This window comes from Mastigoproctus giganteus, chromosome 2 (assembly GCF_048544385.1).
Source record: "Mastigoproctus giganteus isolate SK-2022 chromosome 2, ASM4854438v1, whole genome shotgun sequence".
Lineage (NCBI taxonomy): Eukaryota > Metazoa > Arthropoda > Arachnida > Uropygi > Thelyphonidae > Mastigoproctus > Mastigoproctus giganteus.
Genome location: NC_143576.1, coordinates 23,625,941 through 23,642,953, shown reverse-complemented (window position 1 = coordinate 23,642,953; position 17,013 = coordinate 23,625,941). Strand labels below are relative to the sequence as shown.

General features: G+C 34.1%; 1 protein-coding gene across 2 annotated transcripts in view; it reads left to right on the top strand.

Moving 5' to 3' along the window:
- LOC150089223 (FAST kinase domain-containing protein 1, mitochondrial-like) overlaps window positions 1–17,013 on the top strand; it is a 58,012-nt gene that overhangs the window by 21,413 nt on the left and 19,586 nt on the right. For both annotated transcript variants that reach the window (XM_090388452.1, XM_090388444.1), the window contains exons 3-4: window positions 3,882–4,032; window positions 12,472–12,577. In XM_090388452.1, the coding sequence (XP_090244578.1) occupies window positions 3,882–4,032; window positions 12,472–12,577 (257 nt within the window). The remainder of the gene's footprint in view (window positions 1–3,881; window positions 4,033–12,471; window positions 12,578–17,013) is intronic.

Below are 17,013 nucleotides of genomic sequence, written 5' to 3'. Positions count from 1 at the left end.
TCACAATCCTGAACACCTGTAGGATAGTCGGAAAGTTCCTCGACCAACAGTAACACCAGATATAACAACAACCACCCTGAGTAATTGGTAGCAATACCCGTCACGAGGTGGAACCTCCAATCAGGGAGAAATAATGAGTAATAATATCAAGTTCCTCTTGAGTGTAGCATCTACACAGCTGAGCTACATGCTATAGAACATGCACTAACTGTTATTCAAACCATGCTCTCTTTTAGTTGTATATGTTGTCTCACTTCCTTGTAGGCTTGGATGTATATGATGCATAACCCCTGTCCAGTCCTTTGTTGGGGTTTCAAAATGCTCTGTTTCCTTTAGGAATCATGGGTGGAGATGGACATTTTTCTTGATATCAACATAGCTCAGAATTTGGCAAACGCTTTCCGAGCCATGATGAGGCCAATAAAAATTATTTGGGTGATGAAACAACCAAATAAACAGAGCCCCGGAATAAACAGCACTGGGGCCTTTTAGCCCCATATGCTGATTGTATTCTGAACCTACATTTTCTTTTTCATGCATGTTAACAATTTTGATGCAGGCTGGTAAAATAAGTGATTCTGCAATTGTATGAGACATTTTGGATTTGGCCACCAAATCCATTTGAGCACAGTTACTAACATTCTGGCATATACAAGAAAGAAGTAAATTATATAAAGTTAAACTTGAAATTGCAGTTTGCTTCTCTGATGCAAATATGTAGAAGAGGTCATTATGACCTGACTTCATATTGGACGTAGTCACCTCACACTCTTTTTTTTGTCGAGGGCTCTTGATCCCCTCCCCTCCATGTGAGTATTGTGGAACTTTTTAACCATTCAGCATTTCTCACTGATTCACTGCATTTTTTCACTGACCACCATGCTTCTCTTACCACTATTAAACATCTGTCTTGGCTGTATATGCTTAGTCAGATTTTTTTTTGATGGTGATGTGTCCAATGTTTTTAACTTTTTAAGAAGGACAAGTTAATATCATTCTGTTTAAAGTTTAATTTAATATCTGTTCAATCTGTTTAATATCATTCTGTATAAAGTATAAAAATGCTTTATACATATTATAATTTAATATATATTTGTATACTTATTATATTATACTTGTTTTGTATAATATTTCAAGTTTTTCGATTTGGTAGGCGGTCTTCCCGGGGAAAGGGGCGGCATTTGATTCATTATAGCCTTGGTGCTACTGCACCACTAAACAAGCCAAACTGTACATGACAGTGGTTTACAGCATTCCAAATGGAATCTGCTACACAGAATTAACTTGTTCCCTCTGAACAAGTTAATTTTGTGATAAGCTTAAGCAATCTTTCCATATCTTATTTGTCTCAAAGTATTCATTTACTACTTTGATATTTCATCCCCAGTAGTGTGATTTGGCAGTTCTTTGCAGAACAAATAATGTTCTTTCAAGCATTTCTCTTCAATGATTCTAACTAGTGCTATTAATTGAGCACAGTTACTAACATCTGGAAATGCATCAATTTGAAGTGAAAATATTTTAGATTTGATAATTTTCTGAATTAATTTTGATTCAATGTCATCTGATATGTCTTCAGTGCATCTACTAATAGTGAAAGTAGCATTTTTCAATTTCCTTTGCTTATTTTGCCCCAAGTATAATGTTAACAATTTTGATGCAGGCTGGTAAAATAAGTGATTCTGCAATTGTATGAGACATTTTGGATTTGGCCACCAATTGGGTGACCTTATAATTAGTCTCTTGAACTCAATTTGATACTATTGTAATCAAATTCATAAAACAACTTTGCTTCTTATTTTGCATTTGAAGATGCTTAAAAAAAATTCAAATCTTTTTCTGCACTTGATGGATGTTTCGTGGTAAGGTGGTGGCATAGTTTTACTTGGTACCATTGCTTCATTTGATAACTGTTCTAGACAAATAAGACATATGGGTCAAGGAAGAGAAGAATTATCGGCACATACGAATCCATATTTGATATTTCCTCATTATATTGCCAAAATACCTGCTTTGTCTTTTTCTTTGGACTACTTTGTTTGTCCCATGATTCTCATGACTTTCTGGCTCTCTTCAAAAAGTTTTACATAATGGATGGAAAATAATTATCAACAAAAATTAAATTTGGTTAAATATAAACTACTTGATGAAGCAATTTAATAAATATATTTTGAATAATTATTTATTTTTAGATATAAACGTTGATTTTTATTTCCAAAAGTAAGCAGTAACTTATTATATGTATATCTTTTCAGTAGAAAAATGTGAAAGCTGGTCCAAAATAATTCGAAAAAACTAATAGGCAAAACAAATTGCGACTAAAGTAAGTAAAATCTCATTTTTTTTGCATTTAAGCATGATATCAAACTCGATTTTCATATAAAAAATGGATTTTTATCAAAGATAAGAGAAAAAACATTATTATATATATTTAAAGTGTTCCGCTGATTATTTTTAAATTTTAGAAATTTTTCTTGCATAAGAAATTATTTTAAATCGTTTTTTGCCTTGCATTCGAAAGATATTTTTCAAATCTAAGTTTTAAAAAAAAAGGAAATAAAAAAAAAAAAAAAAACGTGATTTTTATACTTCCAACAAAGGTCAAACTGGTTCTGGTTCAGGTGGACTGGAAGGATTGTATCTGGTCTGTTTTATTTTCCTGTTTTTTTCATTCCTTCTTATATTTTCTTATTGCAGGTTGAATTCGCTGTTTCCTATTCCTTCCCTAATTATATGAAAATTTTATAAAATTAAATCTCTCATGGCACACCAGTAATCTTTCTGCGGCACACCGGTTGGGAAGCTCTGACTTAGCAAGTGGCACATCTTTTTAAACAAATAGTCAATTAAATCTTTGGTGAGGCCATCTGTTTAAAGTAGTGTAATACTAGGGAAACTCATTATAAAAGTAAGTTTGTTCTGCTGTGGTAATTACAACCATTGCATTAACATTGCAGTTTAAATCTGCTGACCACAAAAGCAGATGAAAGGACAATGCAGTCATACAAACATAATTTCTCTCTTTTAGTGCTATCTCTTATTTAGTAAACTTTGTAATCTAGTGCAAACTACCCTTGCAAATAAAAATATATGCATCGTTAAATCTATGGTTAGCAGTACTAATACTATGGAAGAGAGGGCTGTTTAGTGACTTTGGGCCACCTGTTGTTTTTTCCTCTGCTATAGTTATAATAGTAGAAAAAATTAAACTTAGATCTTTGCTATTACGCGTGAAAAATTGATTGAATTTCTTCTCAGTATGTTATCAAAAGCAAAATGTCATGTAAAGTGATAAATGTCATATAAACTGCCTCATTATAATAATTATTCTTCTTAATAATAATTAAGAACAGTGGTTAATTTTTACCTATTCTTCATTTTTTTTCTATAAAGCGTTTTTATTATCAACCATTTTTATTATCATTGGTTCATTTTTTAAAATGAACAAATTGAACTGTTATTTATTTGACTCCTAGTAGTACTGTCGTTTAGCCATTATAAGTGTTTATAGATGTAAGTTCTGTTGCTAGTCCTTAATATTCACTGAAATGTGATTCACCATAACTGCTCAATCACTAATTAATATCAAGAAAATTTTAAAATTCAGCACCTCTGAATCCCTGAGGGTACTGCATTTTAAAGAGTTTACTCTATTTTCATTTATTTGTGTTGTTTCTTTCTTTCTTTTTTTTTTTTTTTTTGTTATTATTCTGCGTTTAAATTTATTTTCACAAAAATATCTGTTACCTTACTTTTTAAATAGCTCTATTATGTTTTTTTACTTGGGATTAAATTTTCTAAAAGCCTACTTGTTTTTGTTAGTAATTCATATCATAATTATTAAGAGCAAGTTTTTAATTCTCTCATTATTTTCAATGCAGAACAGGATGGGACGGATTCCGTCCTGGGATCATAGTGATTTCAGTGAACATGAAAAATTGCTTGTGTCTGTTGGCATGTGTATTAATGCTCTTCTAGGTGGATCTCAATACTGGAGTTTTAGACATGTATTGCCACATTTTTATTATCCAGGTAAGAAAAATATCTTTGATTATTTAATTGATGCATTTTACAAATTACTAGTTATTAAATAACGAGATTGCATGTGCAGCCACTACAGACTAGTGCCACCTGTGAAACAAACACAGCAGTTTACCCTGAACCTTTACCTTGTGTTTTTGCAATTTTCAGGAGAAATGACAGACAAAAGAATCGAACAACAAATCAACCTCAAATTTTTAACAAAACTAAAGAAAACACTAACTGTAAGTTATGAGTTATGTCAAGTTTATGGGGAAGATACTATGTCAAGAGCTTGTGTGTTTGAATGGTATAAAAGATTTTTAGAAGAAATCCGGTATCCATGAAACTGATGAAAATGTGGACTGGGTAAGGACATTGATTAGAAATGATTGTTGTTTAAACATTAGAGTGGTAACATCAGAACTCAATATGGACAAAGAAACAGTTAGACAAATTTTAACTTAAAATTTAAGCATGAGAAAAGTGTGCCAAGATGGTGCTAAAAATTTTGAATGAAGATCAAAGAATGCAAAGACTCCAGGTTTGTGAAGATGTTTTGAAAAATATTGTAGAGGATCCAGACTTTCTGAGTACTGTAATTATTTGTGATGAAAGTTGGCTGTTCCAAACTAAGACAGTCAATGCAGTGGAAGCCAAAACAATTCCCCAGACCAAAAAAAAGCAAGAATATCAAAATCAAAAATGGAAACGATGCTTTTTGTTTTCTTCAATATGAAAGGAATTATTATGGCTTAATCCACCTCACCAAATCAGACTGTCAATCAAACATAATAAATTGAAGTTCTGACAAGGCTGTGTGAAAAAATTCGAAGGAAGACTGAATTATGCAAGGATAGTTGGATGTGCCATCAAGATAATACTCCAATGCACAATGCGCTCTCTGTTTGCTAGTTTCTGGGCAAAAAACAAATCCGTGTGTGAACATATGCCCTACTTTCCAGACCTTGCCTCTTGTGACTTTTTTCTCCTCCTTAAACTGAAAAGTGTACTTAAGGGAACCCATTTTCAGTCCATTGAAGATATTCGAGGAAAAAAAAAAAAGCAACTAAAGTGTTAAAAGAGCTTACAGAAGATGACATCCAGAAATGTTTCTATGCTTGGAAGAAATGTATGGAACAGCAAGCCCAAGGCAATTATTTTGAAGGAGATAACTTGTAATCTACAAAATATTTCATTATATATATTTTATTGCAAAAGTCTTGTTATTTGATAGCTATATCTTGTATTTATTTTTTTCCAGGTTATTTTTAAATAGGAAGGATTTGAAGCAGTTCTGTTATTCCAGATTATTTTTCTAATAATTTTAAGTGCATTCCAGTTATCAGTAAAAATCTTATAAGATTTATGTTGATAACTGGAATACACCTAACCTGTTGTGTTTCTAAAGATTTGTTTGCACATCTTCCATAAATTGTCCATAAACCAAAATACTTCTACAGCCCAGGAAGGCAGCATTTTAGCATCCAGAAGTTACCATGATACTCTGTGCATTGAAGGTATAAATTTTTTGTGATTAGATACTTTGCTGCATGGATTGTGAACTTAAAAATAAAACTTTTAAGATTCACCGATTTGATAAAAAAAAAAACAAAAAAACTGTACTCATATGTGTTTCATATATAAATGCAAAGCAAAGAAGGACAAACCAGATTGGATCTTATATAATGGACGTGGGATAATATTAGATACCCCAGCTGATGTTGCAGGTGAACTCAACAGTTACTTTGCATCGATATTTACGGAAGAAAAACCCTTTATGTCAATGAGAAATTATGGGAGTGAAGTGGAAAAATATGTAATTAATAATATTGAAATTTCACATGATTATTTAATGAAAAACTTTCGAGCCTACAGGCGAGTAAGGCTCCTGGGATTGATGGCATATATCCTATAATTTTAAGGGAGGCGGCAAGTGAATGCACTGAACCGTTGAGACTAATTTGAGAGCATTACTGGACTCAGGAGAGATGCTATTCGATTGTAAAAGTGCCAGTGTATCTCCAATACATAAGGGTAGTTCTTAAGAGTGTTGTGGGAAATTACTGACCAGTCGGTCTGACTTCAGTAGTGGGGAAAATCATGGAGGCAATGAGCAAGGGTGGAATTCAGGATCATTTGGATAGAAATGGAATTCTGAAGGATACACAACAGGATTTTGTAAAGGGAAAATCATGAAAATAAAATCATGTTATGGTTAGCTATTTTGACAGGGTCACTCGTGAGCTGGATTTAGGGAATAATTTTGACATTGTTTATTTGGATTTGTTTATTCAGCAAAGCATTTGACTCGGATTCCCACATGAGTGGTTACTTTATTAGCTGGAACAGATTGGAATCACAGGGAAAATCCTTAGATGGATAGCAGGATGGCTTCAGGGCAGGAGGCAGAGGGTTGTGATAAATGGTTATTCCTCAGACTGGGTTGATGTAAGAAGTGGGGTTCCCCAAGGATCAGTATTAGGACCACTGTTGTTTCTGATTTTTATAAATGACATTGATGAAGTGGTTGAGGGCGTGATGTCTAAATTTGCAGGTGATGTAAAGATTGGTAGAGTAGTTAATGATCACTGCCAAGCAGAACTTCTTCAGAGTGACCTAGATAGACTTCAAGGATGATCAGAAAAATGGCAGCTTTGCTTTAATCCAGCAAAGTGTAAGGTATTACGCCTGGGGAACAGTAACCCCAAAATAACTTATACACTTGGTGGAGTTGAACTAAACCCAGTACTAGAGGAAAGAGACTTGGGTGTTACGATACAGTCAGACATGAAATTCTCTGAGCATTGTAAACAGGTTGCAAGGAAGGCCCATGGTGTCCTATCGATGATTTATTGAACATTTTCTAGTAGAGATAAGAATGTCATAATCCCATTATATAAGGCTATTGATAGATCACACTTGAATACTGTGTCCAAGTATGGAGACCACACCTAAAGAAAGACACTGAGCTTCTTGAAAAGGTCCAAAGATGGGTAACTCGGCTGGTGAGATTGGCAAAGGAAAGACTTTGAATATTTGAGTTGCAGGCAGAGTTTGGAAATTAGGCACCTCGGAGGAGACTTGATTGAGGTGTTTAAGGCTCTGAGAGGCATAAGTAAAATGAATGAGGATGAAATTTTCACAGTTATAAATGAGTCTAGAACTAAGGGCCATAAATTAAAATTACTGGGAGAGGTGTTTAGACTGGATTGCAGGAAGTTTTATTTTAGCCAGCGAGAAATAAATTACAGGAATAAGTTAACTACATGGGTGGTAGAGGCTGACAGTTTTGGGAAATTCAAAGGTCTGCTGGATTGTTATCTGCATAGGTTGTCTATTTCTTTTTCTTGTATTATTATTTATTTTATTTAATACAGTGGATTCCGGTTATTTGGACCACCGGTTAATCGGGGCAGCCATTTATTTGGAACAAATCTTAAAAAACAGAACCCAATCGAGAAAATAGCTAGGGTTTACTTCGCTTAATTGGGACAACATGCCATTTAATCGTGTCAGGAGACTGCAGCACTGGAGATTACTCTACGATTGTTTCCAACCGTACCATGTGGTTCCGTCCGATTTCTGGAGGTCACAACCATAAAACAATAAAAACAATTAGCAGTCACCTGTCTATTGGGCTTTTCTGTTAGTGCAATCTATCATAAACGGATAGTAAACTCGATTTTATTGAATTTGCGATAAAATACAAACAGCTGGAATTCTGTGGGTTATTATGGTGAAATGTGTTTACACTTCCATGAAATCTTCAATCACATAAAAAAATTAATTTTCAGAATCTTCTCTTCATTCCTATTTTTAAAGCTTCATAACTTGTTACTCCGTTCTCACTTGCATGTATCGTGTTACTTGCAATTTGTGTGTGCTATGTTCTTTGTTATTGTTTGCTTATCTTTTTACTGTTTTAAATTTTATCCCCCACCCACAAATCAGTGAACAGAAATGTCAACTAGTTAATATGTACATATTACAGTATGTATTAATTATTCTGATTATCACGTATATTCTTCCGATTTTCGTGTAAAGGGTAAATTTGTGCTTAATATATCTTTACTTTTATAGCCTGTGAATAATATTCCTCCTATTTTTGCTAATTAGAATCGCTGTTTAATAGAATTAAAATTCAATTCACAAATGTGATAACAATGGCCGGCGCTTACTACACATCGTTTAGTAAATGGTACTTTACTATGGTGACTCCATCGTAATGCGATTTGTTGTACAGTGAACCAATTGTAAAGCGGGGATCCATTGTATTTTTACCTTCTTTTACATGAAACTTCGAATAATTGGGGCAGCCACTTAATCGGGCCAAAGTGCACTAGTCGCGATGTGTCCCAAATAACCGGAATCGACTGTGTTATTATTATTATTATTATTTATTTTTTTTTTTTTTGGCTGGTGCAACATAAGCCCTAGGCACCATATGGCCATTACTAATACTAATATGCATACTTGACCTAAGGCTTATTAATTTAAATTTTACATATTAGCACATACATCACAGCACGTTTTCCCCCCCAGCCTAGCTTAACTTGTTCACTGATTCCTTATAAATATGAGGCATCAGGTTTATAATCCATTTGGAGTGGGAACTACTCTACTTCTAGAACCTTTCCATCCAATTTGACCAAAGGAAAACTGGATATTTTTATCAACCAACTTTTGTCAGAGGCTTATTAATTCAGTCATAGTGAGAAGAAAGGCAAAATTGGCTCTGTCCTCTCCAAACCAGATTGACTTTTTCGAGAACAGGTATTGCATCAAATTGAAATGGTCCAGCTTCACACAAAAAAAAAAAAAAATATATATATATATATATATATATATGTATTTATAATTATCAAAATTATATAAAAAGGAAAGGGGAAAAAAAGTGGGAAAAAAATTTATGGACAAGGGCCCAGAATTTTATCCCACTTTTTCTCCAATTGCCTTTTTATATAATTTTGATAATTATAAATATATATATATATTTTTTTTTTCTTCTTTTTTTTTTTTTTTTTTTTCTTGTGAAGCTGGACCATTTCAATTTGATGCAATACTTGTTCTCAAAAATGTACCTTGTTCTACAAATAGACAGAAAGCACCCAGTGACCATAATTGCATAATATATAGAAAAATAACAGCTGCTGAGAAAAGAAAAGATGATAGTAGGTAGTATAGCTACTAAAAAGGTGAAAAAAAATTATTACTATTTAAACACTACTTAGAAATTAAATACTTATATATATAATTATATTGTCGCAAATTGCACAGTCCTGAAGAAGTGTTTTTGTTACACCTATGAACTGTAAATATATAGTAATAAAAACCTTTTTATTGCATAACTTTATCGTGTAGTATGTAGCATAATCTAAAATAGTATAGTTTATACTGCCATCAAATAAGTGGGATTAGTATAGCATTATTCTTTTCCTGATGTCCACCACCGTAATTAGCATTAACATTAGGCATATGATGCAAGAAAGCAAGCTTATGCAGCATCAGCCAAAAAAAAAAAAAACATTTCCACTTCACCCCTCTGTTCTTTCGAAATACCTGTCCAGCTGAGCCTTAAATTTATTTAGGCTATCAACTTCCACAACAAGGGATGGAAGTCTGTTCCACCAACCAACTACCCGCTGGCTAAAGGCAAACTTCTGCACATCTATCCTACATCTGTCTTTCTTCAACTTGAATTTATGCCCTCTCAGGTGGTTATTCTGAACAAGAGGAAGAATCCGATTGGCATTGAGCATGCTCAAACCATTCAAGGCTTTATACACCTCAATCTGATCACCTCGCAGGTGCCTAGTCTCCAGACACTGTAATTTGCAAAACTTAAACCTTTCTTCGTAAGAGCAACCCTTTGTTCCATTCACTAATCTTGTTCCAGCAGCTCTATATCCTTTTTGAAATGAGGCCTCCAGACCTGTATACAGTACTCAAGGTGTGGCCTTACCATTGCCTTATACAAGGGAATAATCACCTCCTTATCCCTGCTAGAAAAATTCCTGTATATCATTGACAAGATACCATGAGCTACTCTTGCAGCCCGTCTGCATTGCTCAGAGAACTTCATATCTGCCTGCACAATAACCCCCAGCTCCTTTTTATTCTCTACCACTGTCAGTGCAGAACCACAGAGTTGATACATTGCTCTGGGGTTAATGTTTCCCATATGTAGCACTTTACATTTGTCAATGTTAAACTTCATTTGCCACCTCTCAGCCCATCTGCTCAACCTTTCCAGATCCTGTTGCAGCAGCATAGTTTCAGTAGTGTCCTTAACAGCCCTGCCAACCTTTGTATTGTCTGCAAACTTGGACATTAAGCTTGATATATCATCATCAATATTATTTATAAATACAGAAAACAATAATGGACCCAACACTGAACCCTGAGGGACTCCACTAATAACATTAGTCCACGATGAGCAGTGTCCATCAAAAGCCTTTCTAAGGTCCAAGTATATAATATCAAAGTTATTCCCTGCATCCAGTTCTTTTGTGACTGCATCATAGTATCCAATTAAATTGGTCAGGCAAGACTTTCCCCTTAACAAAACCATGCTGTGTTCGAGCTATAACTGAAGTCTTGTCTAGATGATCCTGCAGTGCTTCTTTAACCAGTGTTTCCATTAATTTTCCTGGAACAGAAGTTAAACTCATAGGTCTATAATTACTTGTGTCAGCCTTTTATCCTCCTTTGTGAATTGGGGTCACATTTGCACATCTCCAGTCTATGGATGCCTCCCCTGATTCAAAGGAAGCTCTCATAATTATGGCTAAGGGTTTGCTTACTTCCTTTGCTGCCTCCTTTAATATAACTGGATAGATCACATCCACCCCAGGTGCCTTTCTTGTGTTTATCTTCAACAATTTCTCCTCCACTTTACTCTCAGTTATTAAAAGATTATCTAGCTTGCTGCCAGAGTTGAATACACCTCTGGCATTCCCATCGCTGAATAACTCCTCATGTGTGAATGTCGATGCAAAATATTGATTTAGTTTGTTAGCTAATTGAGCAGGATCATCAACGGTTGAACCATCGATATCAAGTGGACTAATCTGATTCATCCACTTTCTTCTAGAGTTTACATAAGTAAAGAACTCTTTGCTGTTTTTCTTTCCATCCTTTGCCAAAGATTTCTTGTAATCTGCCTTCGCCTGTCTATCCTCCTTTGTAACTTGGTTACAGATCAACTTATATCTATCATAGGCTTCTGTGTCACATGTTAATTTATATGTATCCCATGCATTTTTCTTCTCTGCCATATGTCTTATTAGTTCATCTGACATCCATTTAGGCCTAAACATTGAACAATATTTCTTAGTTGGTATGTAAAGCCTAGTAGCTTCCAAGATAAGTTCTTTGGATGCTTCCCATTTTGAATTTGCTGTTGGTAACATCATCATCAGTTGGTCCCACTGTATAGAATTTAAATACTGTCTCAGACATCGTAGTCGCCTTTACGAAAGCAATAACCCTTCCCTTTACCCCTGATGGTAGTTACCTCTTTGAGTAAATCTCACTTCAGCACAATATGATCACTGCCACCTAGTGGTTCCTTTATCTGCAGATTCTTAATGCATGCAGAATCACTACTGATAATCAAATCAAGAGTATTACTCCCTCTAGTTGCCTTCCGAACATGCTGATGTAGAAAACAATCATCCAATAAATCCACAAAAGCCTTGCTAGTGTGTGAGTGACCAACCCACAAATTCCAGTCAGTATCTGGGAAATTAAAATCCCCCATTATAAGACTCTCTGACTTACTGGCCCACTTTATTTCCGTGTACAGTTTCTTATTATACTCATCAGAGTCAGTAGGCCTACAGCACACTGCTACCCTCAATTTTGACCTCCCAATGCTTATGCACACCAAACTGACTCGACACTGCACTGTCCAGCGCTGTTGACTGGCTTCACTTCCTTGGATTTTATTAGTTTCTTAACTAATAGCATAACCCCTCCTCCCTTCCTATCCTGTTTATCCTTTCTGTACACATTGTACTCCCCAAATTGCAGTTCTGCATTCCTTATATCTGTGTGACACCACGTCTCTGAGGTGCCTCCGTAGCCAGGTGGGAAGGAGCAGCAGTGCGTAGTGCATGCTTCTTGATTAGACCGGGGTTCGAGCCCGTCACCACCAAATACGGAGGATGCGGAAAGGTCAGGGAATGACCACTGCATGTCCCGGTGCAATATGGCCTTAGTTGCTAATGCTCCTGAAAATCAAATAACAAACAACAAGATTTCATATCTGAAAACTTGTTCATTGCTGTAAGATCAGCTAATTTTAGATTAATTTGTAGCTAAATATTGATTTCTATATTTTTTACTGAAATATTCTTATTAAAGTGATCACTTAATGTTTGATGAATACTAGTCCAGTTTACTTGTGTGGAAAATATAAATGACTTCTTTCTCTTCCCTCATTAGATATTGTTTTATGCCTTAATTTGAACAAGGAACCTCAACCTATTTTAGAAAAAGTGAACACTTTCCCTCAAAATCAAGTCATGATTCCATTAGATAACTGCAAATGGTAAGAAATTAAAACTTATTAGTTTGTTTTTAAATGTATCGAGGCAGATTTTAATTCTGGTCCTGTATTTGTAGCAATCAATCTGTAGAATATTGTTCCTATGAAAACTGTTTTCTCATAGGAACAGTAAAAACAAACTATTTGTCTTAATTGTCATTTATTTAAATATTAAATGTAAATTATTTAAAGACTACAGAGCAAGTATAATTACATTATTCAGCTGAATATTTTTTTCTTTTGCTGTGTCTACTGTACAACGTAAAAAAACGTAAAAATATATTTGGACAACTGATTATTCAGATATCCCATTGGCAGATGTAATTGACTCATATTTTTAAAAAAATTCTGATATTTGTACAGTAAGGTTTGCATGCACACTAGAAATTTTACTTAACCAACTTTTGTAATACAGTGCTTTGTTTTATATATGAATGTTTGCTACTTCACTGTTTATTAGTTGTTTTGCACAGTTCACTATTGCCCCTAGTCTATTGAACCAATGTATGTAAGTTAGTGCTTTGTACTGTGCTGTATTACATTATTACTACTACATGTGTTATTTTAATACATTACAGAACCATACTGTACTGCTGTTATTGGCAGTGAGAAAAATATAAAGCATGTTTTTTTTTTGTTTTTTTGTCTAACTGACAAGATAAATATTTTGTAATGAATTAAAGGCTGGCAAGAAATTAGCTGAATGATACAGTATTGGAATTTCAACATCAGATGTTAAAAAAAAACAAAAAAAAAACTTGTTACTGAATTCTTAATTATGTTTTTTCTTTTGAAAAAGAGGATGGATTAGTGCTGTTTACATATAGTTTTTACAAAAGTGGTCATCTGTTCAAGCCACTTTCCAATGCTGTTGTTTTTGAAAATGCTGTTGTTTGTGTTTTAATGAAGAACTTGGTGGTATTCAAAAATTTTGACGTAATCACTGGATGGTCAAAGAACTTAGAGTTAAGACATGGTCATCAGCAACTATAAATTCATGGTTGAAAGGCTTTCAGCTATATCATAGAAGCTAATTATTTTACCAAAACTTTGAAGCATTAATCCACAAATAAAATTATGATGTTGACTGCATCTGCAATGCAGATGAATTTTGTATCTGAATGTAAAAATGCTTCTATCTGGTTTTTATTATATACAGAAACCAGACAGAAGCTTGGATGAACATCCAATTGTTTTTGGAATAATGTAATAAATCATTCTCAAGGTGAAAAAATTTCAAAAGAGACAGAAATAAAAAGATTTTTCTTCTCCGAATTTCTAGGATGAGGATGGTATGTTTAAGGTCACATTCTTCCTCCAAATGTTGCTGTACAACCAATAGATCAAGGTTTCATAGAAATCTTCACAACATTTTACAAAAAAGAACTCCTCTGAAAGCTTTTATTGTTGATGATGATGATGTAGACATATTTCAGTTCCATGGCTGTTGATGCTTGAAAATCAGTAAAAATTACTGTAATCATGTTACAGAAGCTTGAAGAGGATTTATTTTTTAATGAATCCCCAAACATGAAAGATTAAAAACTATAGTACTTAGTACAGTGCATTGGTTGAAGTCTGAGAAGGAAGACAGTAGACATTTATTGATGTTAGACTTGAATTTCTGTAGATCATAATTTTTGGGAAATATGTGTAAATAAAGGTTCTTCCAGAGATCAGAAGTAGAATAGATAAATGAAGAGGAGGAGGAAAGTTTGGTTCTGTGAGTTTTTGGAGTTGGATAATAAATGGATGCTGGTTGCAGCACGTGTTCAGACAGGTTTGGAAAAGAGTGGGTTTATTACGGATGCCAAGGCAGACAGTACAAACTGAACGCCTATGAAACAGAGTGGAAAGACTGAAAGAGAATGGTCATTAATTAACTTGACTGCCATCTTTTGAATGGCATCTAGGAGCTTGAGAGAAGTTTTGGAGATACCACTCTAGATGTGAGAACAGTATTCCATGCTACGGTGGATTTGAGATTTGGAAAAAATTAGTACTACAGAAGACCAAGAGAGGGAAAAAAAAATGATTACTGAAGTAGAAGAAGTTGTCGGTAGCATGGAATTGTTTTTAAGAAATCCCATGTTGAATCTAAGAAATTAATCTAATAAATCCAAATGTAAGGTGCAAGATATCAGAGATTGGATGAACTGTGATGTTGGTGGCCCTGATTTTCAGCTTTTAACTGAAGAGGAAATCATAGGAACTTCCCTAGATGAAGAGGATGAATTTCAAGGAAGCTGTGTAAGGTGATGATAAAAATTATGAAGAGCCATCACACTTTGTGGCATAGTAGTAACATGACTGGAGATGTAAGGAGTGTAATGCTATACAAGTGCTTTGTTTGAAGAAATTGCAAGATTTAGCTATGAAAAACAGGACATCTTTAAACAACTAAAAATTACTGGTTTTGAATCTAAATAAAGCAATTTTTGTCAAATATAATATATAAAATACAGTAGACTCTCGATTTTCCAGAATAGAGGGTAAAAAAAAAATCCCAGATAATCGATTTCCCAGTTAATCCAAAAATACCATAAGTCCCCAACATATAAGATATACATTCCAGGACGTCAAAAATGAAAGAGCAATAAAGCCCAATATGTCCTATTATTATTAATTATTATTAATAATTATAAGAGAAAACCTCATACCTTTATTGTAAGACTGTAATTCTCTCAACACTCAATCACATATAAATTTATTCTTATGTGAATTAGTGTACCATGTTAATTAAATCAGTTTATGATTTTTAAAAAAGCAACATATCAAAATCATCGTATATTCAATTCTCATATCCAACCTAGCACATCGAGAAGATTCGCAGAAAGTCGACTGCCATCAACAACCCCGCAAACCAACCAATAGCATATGCCAATACGAGAACTGAAATCGTCTTGATAATCTTGACACCACGGAATAAATATACGTCAATTTACAGATAATTTAAACTTTAAAATTGTCTGAAACTTCCTGAAAATCTGGTTATCACAAGATAACTATACATCAATTTACGAATAATTTAAACTTAAAATTGCCTAAAATGTCCTTTAAGGGACTAACTTATTTGAATTGTTTTCGTGTTCACAAGAAGTCAAAAGTGGATCGTGAATGATATCCCCCCCCCCTTGTTTTATACAAAATTTTTCGTAACCTAGCACGAGATTATTTATGCTGACCAATGTATGAACTACTGTTTATACATGCACGTTACAGTCCACGAATCTGAGATATTATACGGTCTACGTACATTAATGGAGTCGGGATTTAATCTCATTTCCAATGTTTCTGCAATTAATAACTTAAAGTATTCCTACTGAGTATTCAGGACCTTTGACTCCTCAGAAAGGAATGCGTGCCCATCATTAATAGCATGAAACGCTAGTTCTGAGGCATCTGTCCTACCTGCCCTAACAACATGTTGTTGTATCCTCGTCGAAAGTGGATTCTGGGTCGAGCCAATATAGGCTGAATTGCACCTGCCACAAGGAATATTGTAAACAATATTGTGCGTTTCCATGGTTGTAATCTTCTGCCAACCCTTCTATGCTTCAGAACAACTTGCAGTTTACTCATGAGTTGTGGAACTATTTTAAATTCAGTGTTCTTGAAAATGTTAATGAATTGTCTGTACCAATGCTGTATATAGGGAACTTTAATAAAATATTTCTAATCTGATCTGTTATTTGTTGTACCTGTCTCCATTTTATATTTTGCATGTTGTCTAATTTTCATGATGGTATCCAATATGTAACCCCTATTTAAAAATCTTTTTGTAAGTTCCATAATTTCATCTAACAAGCATTCCTGAGTAGAACTGTATCTATTTGCATTGTAAAATTGGTTAAAAATAATGCTCCGTTTATATTTAAAGGGATGGAAGCTGGAACAGTGTAGGAATTTTCCAGTATTCGTTGGTTTTCTATACATTTTAAATTGTATGTTCTCGTTAACCCTGGTTACAGTAAAATTTAGAAAATGTATAGCTTTTTTCTGTGGGATTTCTTTTTCTAAAGTTAACTTAAGTCTGGTATGTATTTTATTAACAGTATCCAAGACATTATTTACTGTATGTACATTAGTAATTATTAAGATGCCATTCAGATATCTACCGTAAAATGATATATTTGGAAAAAACGGCATTAAATATAATTGTTCTATTTTATTCAAATAAATTTCAGCAACAAGTCCACTCAAGCTAAGGCCCATCGGTAACCCAAGGCAATTCATTAACATTTTTATTGCATTGGTACAGACAATTCATTAACATTTTCAAGAACACTGAATTTAAAATAGTTCCACAACTCATGAGTAAACTGCAAGTTGTTCTGAAGCATAGAAGGGTTGGTAGAAGATTACAACCATGGAAGCGCACAATATTGTTTACAATATTCCTTGTGGTGGGTGTAATTCAGCCTATATTGGCTCGACCC